This window comes from Drosophila novamexicana, unplaced genomic scaffold (assembly GCF_003285875.2).
Source record: "Drosophila novamexicana strain 15010-1031.04,08,12 unplaced genomic scaffold, DnovRS2.1 tig00000689-arrow-pilon, whole genome shotgun sequence".
Lineage (NCBI taxonomy): Eukaryota > Metazoa > Arthropoda > Insecta > Diptera > Drosophilidae > Drosophila > Drosophila novamexicana.
The window spans coordinates 1,133,375-1,139,571 of record NW_020824818.1 but is presented as its reverse complement, the minus strand read 5'-3'; the positions used below and the strand labels follow the sequence as shown (position 1 = coordinate 1,139,571).

The 6,197-nt window shown below is 37.5% G+C and overlaps 3 protein-coding genes across 3 annotated transcripts; all 3 read right to left on the bottom strand.

The window, feature by feature from the left end:
- Window positions 1–1,039: 1,039 nt before the first annotated feature.
- On the bottom strand, window positions 1,040–2,285 carry LOC115763221. The gene is made up of 2 exons (XM_030705694.1): window positions 1,448–2,285; window positions 1,040–1,394 (listed from the first exon to the last, which is right to left on the bottom strand). Exon 1 carries the CDS (start codon window positions 2,200–2,202, stop codon window positions 1,468–1,470), a length of 735 nt encoding a protein of 244 aa, XP_030561554.1. The 5' UTR covers window positions 2,203–2,285; the 3' UTR covers window positions 1,040–1,394; window positions 1,448–1,467.
- Window positions 2,286–2,385: 100 nt separating this feature from the next.
- LOC115763220 lies at window positions 2,386–3,416 on the bottom strand. The gene is made up of 2 exons (XM_030705693.1): window positions 2,651–3,416; window positions 2,386–2,589 (listed from the first exon to the last, which is right to left on the bottom strand). Exons 1-2 carry the CDS (start codon window positions 3,331–3,333, stop codon window positions 2,463–2,465), a joined length of 810 nt encoding a protein of 269 aa, XP_030561553.1. The 5' UTR covers window positions 3,334–3,416; the 3' UTR covers window positions 2,386–2,462.
- Window positions 3,417–3,953: 537 nt separating this feature from the next.
- LOC115763116 lies at window positions 3,954–4,898 on the bottom strand. The gene has a single exon (XM_030705560.1). The coding sequence runs from the start codon at window positions 4,843–4,845 to the stop codon at window positions 4,021–4,023; it is 825 nt and encodes a 274-aa protein (XP_030561420.1). The 5' UTR covers window positions 4,846–4,898; the 3' UTR covers window positions 3,954–4,020.
- Window positions 4,899–6,197: the final 1,299 nt, after the last annotated feature.

The window sequence follows — 6,197 nt, the reverse complement described above, 5'->3', positions numbered from 1 at the left end:
GTATAAAATATGGACAGACACTCGAGATTTATTGAAGAAAAGTGTTTGCATTATGGCTTAAAGAATATATTATTTACTATGCATATATACGAGGCATAAATATTTACCTTTCATTCCTTACGATAACGGTTGTGTGTTAAATGTTAAAACAATTATTTTTTGATTATACAAATTATTTAATATTTCAGTTTTGCCAGTTTTCTTATTCCTTTACTTGTACTCTTATTACTCTTATTTATAGTTTTCGATCAAAATTTCAATTTTATATAAATACAAATCTCTCCATAAGCAAACCGAGTGGCTTTCCTTTTTTTTTATTTAATATGTATTTTGCTTAAAAGCATATCGTTTGCATAAATAAGAAAGTCTTAAAATAAAAAATATGAATAAGAAAACAGGAAGCTTTAAAGCCACAATATTTAAACAGCTTGAATTGCCAAAAGTTGATTATCAGTTCCCGCGGGTAACATATATACAAATGATAAGCACGCAATTAAATAAACAGAAATATTTAATTATCAGTTTCGGATTGTTGAAATGTGAATAAATCATATTTCACATATCAAATTTTAACTATTTCGAGTATTATAATAAAGCTAAACAATTTCATTTATTATTTTGTATATTTATTATACCAAAAGCATTTAAATATATATTTAAAAATATTTCCCGCTCAAAATAAATTCTTTTTGTTTGCCATGCAGAGCTATATTGTATTGTCTTAGTTGTATTTTAAATTCTGAACGAAGGCTTTCCCCAGATGCAAATTATGCACTCTTTGTAGCTGTAATTCGCAATTGAATTGTTTCAATTGAGTCACCTGCTTATATAAACAAAAGTCAGACAATCCCTGTCTATAACAATCGAAAAACGTTGTCTGTTTCTTATTTATATCACTTGGATTTACATTGTTTGGGACTGGCACATGCCTCGTTAAACGGGTAACACGCGGTCCTCTACTCAATTCAATTGAATAAAAACATGCATACATATGTATATAGTATTTATGCTTTCATAAAAACAATAAAAAACAGAAAAGAGCTTATACAATAATACAGCGTTTCAAAGATGTTGTGAATCCATCATCACTGAAAATATGGAGCACTCCGTAACAAAATTTAGATAAAATATTTTTGAATGTGGACTAGGCCTTCTTCAAAATTCCAAACAATTGAATTGAGTTTATTAATGTACTAAGTTATGAAAGCTTGAAAACATTTCTTAAACTACGCACAACAATTCTTTGAGACGATCCCAAATGTTTTTCAAGGGAAATACATTTACTATATTCCTAAGCTTACATAACTCTACCGCCAGGGAAGTTCCCACAAAGTATGACTTCCCCGAACAAAGTAGAGGTGTTTCACAATTTGTTTACATAGTTCGAGCTAAGCCTGAAACATGAATTAATTTAGCAATTAAATAATCATATCTCTAATGAACTCACATTTGGAAAATATACGTTTTTTAGGCTTCCAGGGATTTTCCTATTTTTGCACAGTCTAAAGATTCATTATGAGTCGAGGAAAGGGCCAGGATGCGCTCGTGGAGTATCATTTGGCCGAAGAACAGCAAAACACTCAGAAAGATATACTCATTCTTGGGCACATCGAACTGCCGATCGTGAATTATGGTAGCCGTGTACATGATCATCGTAACAGCAGTGATAGCAAAATAATTGCGTACAACTGTGTATATGGCGCTAGTCTCGAACACGTAGGCATTGAGAAAGAATATGATCAGCATTACATTTGAGAGAGCAACGCCAAGGCTGAGCATCAGGTCACCAGGCACCATACGCATTGGAAAGTAAGCTCCGTAGAAAATAGAGGTGACCACCACGAAAACCACAATAAGAGCCGCATACATATTAACCAGTAATCCCTTAGTGTTTTGCTGCTCCATGGCAATGTATAAGGTCGAGGTCTCCACGATGAGCAAAACTAGGGCCATATTCCAGGGGAACTTGCGTCCAAATGGCGTACAGGAGAGCACGCAAATACCAAAAAATGTGCCCATTAGCCAAAACCCATATCTCACCGGCGGCACTTTATATTTGCGCCAGTCCGAGAAGTATCCAATTATGATCCACTGGAGTAGCGCAAGTGCGGCAAAGACCGCACTCAACAAGTAGATGCGCATGCCGTGACGTATGTTCAGATCGGGTGGTATACCATATACATCCGGCGGTTCAGGAGGCATTTGAGTATTTTCGCCCTAACCAATTTGACAGTTAAAATCAAGGATTGAAAAATGATCCAGAGCAAGGGAAAACAATGTTAGAAATGTTTCAAAACAAAAAAAAAAAAAATAAAAAGAATAATCGAACTTCTCCAAATTTTGACACCTGAACTAAATGAACTAAATGCTAAATGCTAACTGAAATTTTTCGGTCTTGAGTGTTTTATTTATTCGGATAAATTTAATTTACCTTCCCTATTGCAGGTACCTGTCACCTGTTTTTAAATATAAGTGATAGTAGTAAAAATATGATATGCAGATGAAGACCGCCACAAAATCAAGGACAATGCTGACGGCGCAAGACGGCAAATCAAACAGTGGCACAATCTGTAGGCGACCGTGTATATACTGTGCGTGAAAGGGTATTACTATGACCAGTAAACAGAATAGCAGGACAAAGAAAACGAACCCGTAGACTGGGTCCCTAAGGAAAAACATGAGAAACGCGAACACCAGGAGCACTATCATAATTATGATCATTAGACATCCAGTTAGTAGGCCGCCCGGCAGAACTGTCAGTGGGCACATGGCGCCACAGACGTGCAATATCACGATCACAGCCAGTGCAATTACCATTCCACAAAGAAGTATAAGTGGGTCGTATAGACTCATATAACAGCAGCCGCCTAGAGTTAAAAATGCTACGATGCACACAACTAAGATCCAGTTTACGGGAAAGATATAGCGCACCCTCGGGCACCAGTGGAATATAATGAACGTAACGAACGTCAATATGAACCACACAAAACTAGGCACCTTCGTCGCCTCGATGAAGTCGACTTCGAGAATCGAAATGGTCAACCAAACGGCGCACGTGATCAGAATGAAGACAGTGGCAATCAAGTAAACTTTGCGTACAAATGCCACGAACAGTTCTTCGGGGATGACTACCACAATCCTATTCTGGTCCTGTTCGCCAAGCGCTCGGCCTCCACGCGAGAAAACAATTTGTGGCTCTTGCTGTTGTTGTTGTTGCTGTTGTTGCACATATTGCTGCATCCGTCGTTGTTCTTGCTGTTGCTGTTGTCGCTGCAGTTCCCGCAGTTGCTGCATTTGATCTGGTTGCTGTGCACTCTGATAGCTCGGATGCATGTTGTCGTTATTGTTGTTGTTATTATTAACTTAACCTTAAAATTTTTGATTCCATACGTCAAACAATATATGTATTATTATAGCTATAATTATTGTGATATTGACAGTCATAACGAAGCTGCTTTGTGAAAACGTCTTGGTTTTTCATATCTATTTGAAAGTCAATTCAGTTGTGTGTCTTAACATTTCTCAAACATTGCTAGCATTCTTTAACTATTTACAATTTCAATGATTTTTTGCTAGTGATATCTATATATTATAACTTATACTTGTTCATCGTTCATTGAGCTATGTTATTTTTTTTTGATTTTGTAAAAATTAAGCAAATTTATTTCTTTTCCATTGATCAATTCGAAGAGTTGTATGGCTAATTTTATTATTTGAAATATTTTAAAAATTTCGAAATTGGTTGATTTCTATTAGTAAAAATACTTTTTTTTTTTGAGAATATCTATGACGGCCATTTGGGATTGGAGGCGTTACAAATACTGCAGTTATCGCCGGGTAAAAAATATAATCAAATGGGATCACATTAGACGGTGGATTATATACGAAATCAAATTAAATTTCCTTATTAAATTCAACAAGGATAATTATTAAACATATATACATATACAAATTACACTATTCGATTAAACACATCTGACATCCGCAAATATTTCTTTATTATTTACTGTTGATTGACGCTCACCATTTGTGCACCCAGATGAGGTAGTAGAACGCCATGAAGAATAGACTGAAATGCATGTAAATGATAACTGCACAGCTCAAAAATGCCTCCTTGGGTAGCCTATATCTACGACCATGTATGACTTGGGCATGAAATAGGGACATGGGCAGCGTTACAAACAGAATGAGGCCAAAATAAACAACTCGGTATACGGACTGATCCGTGAGTATAAACAATATGAGCACCACTCCGGCCAGAGCTGCAAACACAATGAGCACCACGACCAATACTATCACGCCGGGCAAAATAAACATGGGCAGCCATGCTCCCTGAAAATAGCACACAGCGAGAACTATAAGAGCCGCAACGAGCGCCACCGAGATGTTTTGTATCGATCGCACTGGTAGCAGCAGTATCACACTCAACGCGACGGTCTCCACAAAGAGCCAGGCAAAGATGCAGCCGAACCAGCGATTGGAGCGCAGCTGCAAGCAGAAGGTAAGCATCATTAGCGCTGTGAAGGCCAATAGCAGACAGATAAATCCAGGCAGCACAAATAAACCCTTCTGCTTCACCAGGAGGGTAAACAGCAGCCATTGGAACACCGTGATGACCATAAAGATGCCGGCCAACAAATAGCAGCGGTTCATAAAGTTGAACACCTGATATATGTCATCATTCTCGGCAGGCGGCAGTTCGTTTGGCTGCAGGAAGTGCACTAGCGGTCGTTGTTGCCGCTCTAATGGCGGTTCTTGCGTCAGCTCTGGCTGGCCCGGAAAGTGATGTAGCGGCAGCTCGTAGGGCCATAAATCCCAATAGCGTCTCGAATTCCAGCTGAACATTTTTCCAACTGGGTTGACTAGAAATTTTGACAGTATAAGCTTCGCCTTCAGCTTAAAGCTGGGCTCGCCGTCTCAACAAATCTAGAGCAGAGGTATTGATTTGGATTGGAAAAATTATAGCTTATATTTGTTTATCATTGAGCTATGTTCTCGTCAGGGACTTTGTGTGGCAGTTGAACAAGATTTTGAAAGCTCCAATTTTGTATTTTTTCAACCATTTTAAGATGCCTTCACATTCTTATCAATTTATTTATATATTATTTTTGGCCCTAGAGAAGATATTTATCAATTTATATATATGATTTCTTATTTAAGCTTTAATAAAACTAACTTTGTAATACATTAGGCTAACCGAATAAGAAAGATATATTGTATTGAATAATACAATTAATAATTGGCTGAAATAACTTCAAAAATAATGTTTTTTACTGTAATAAGCAATAGTTATATTTATAAGTATTACATAAATATTATAGTAAATTTGATGCTTTGTTAATATTATATAATATAAAATGCACTGAATACGCAATAAGCCATTCAAACATCTGTCTTAGTTCAAAAAGCCCTATCACATAGTTCTATCTTTATTTATGTATCTTTTGGCCAAATGTTTCGGTTGTAACTCATTGTGGTGCCTCGCCTCGATTGAGTGTCATGAAAAGGCGCTCTGCTGGCAGCGGAAAATGCAGTGAAGCATGCACAAATCAACAACAACAACAACAACAGAGGCAGTTTGGGAAATGCTAAGTAGCAACGATCAAAGCTAACAAAACAGCCACAAAGGATGCAGCGATAATAAGGACAACGAGGACTGATGCATATGGCAAACGCGCGGCTCTCCCTATTTTCAGGCGCTGCTCGACAATGTTTGTTGTTATTTGGCTGATCGCTTGAATGCCGCGCAATGGATATAAGAAAGAAGGAAGTGTATCTTTGAGATGCGCGCACCGCCGCATCTGCGGCCTCCATCACGAATCACGATCACTTTCACAGACGGCGGTCGCGGCATTGTCTAAAAAAATGACTCAATCAGTTGGCTGCTGCTTATCCTTGATCCTGCTAAACACATGCAAATGCTTTTCCATTTCCAGCAGACAGTTGGCAAAGGGCTCAGAACGACTCACAGGAAAAAGCAGCTGCATTTGATATGATATTTCCCTACTTACTTACAGAGTGCTCCTAATGCCACCCTAAGCACATCAGCTTTTGTTAGACCTAAGACTTTTCAATCAAATTGTTAACTTTACATATTTCATTGATCTTCTGCTCAAGTAAATGGAGTCCTTTTGCTTAAAACCTATTATTGGATAAACAACATTTTAAAGAGATTCAATTATATATTTCCTTCGTTT

Excerpts from the sequence above, each read along its gene's own strand:
- LOC115763116 (XM_030705560.1), bottom strand. The coding sequence starts at position 4,845 with ATGTTCAGCTGGAATTCGAGACGCTATTGGGATTTATGGCCCTACGAG.
- LOC115763220 (XM_030705693.1), bottom strand. The coding sequence starts at position 3,333 with ATGCATCCGAGCTATCAGAGTGCACAGCAACCAGATCAAATGCAGCAA. Across the intron at positions 2,590-2,650 it reads CTTAGGGACCCAGTCTACGG|TATATACACGGTCGCCTACA; the intron begins GTTCGTTTTCTT and ends TTTCACGCACAG.
- LOC115763221 (XM_030705694.1), bottom strand. The coding sequence starts at position 2,202 with ATGCCTCCTGAACCGCCGGATGTATATGGTATACCACCCGATCTGAAC.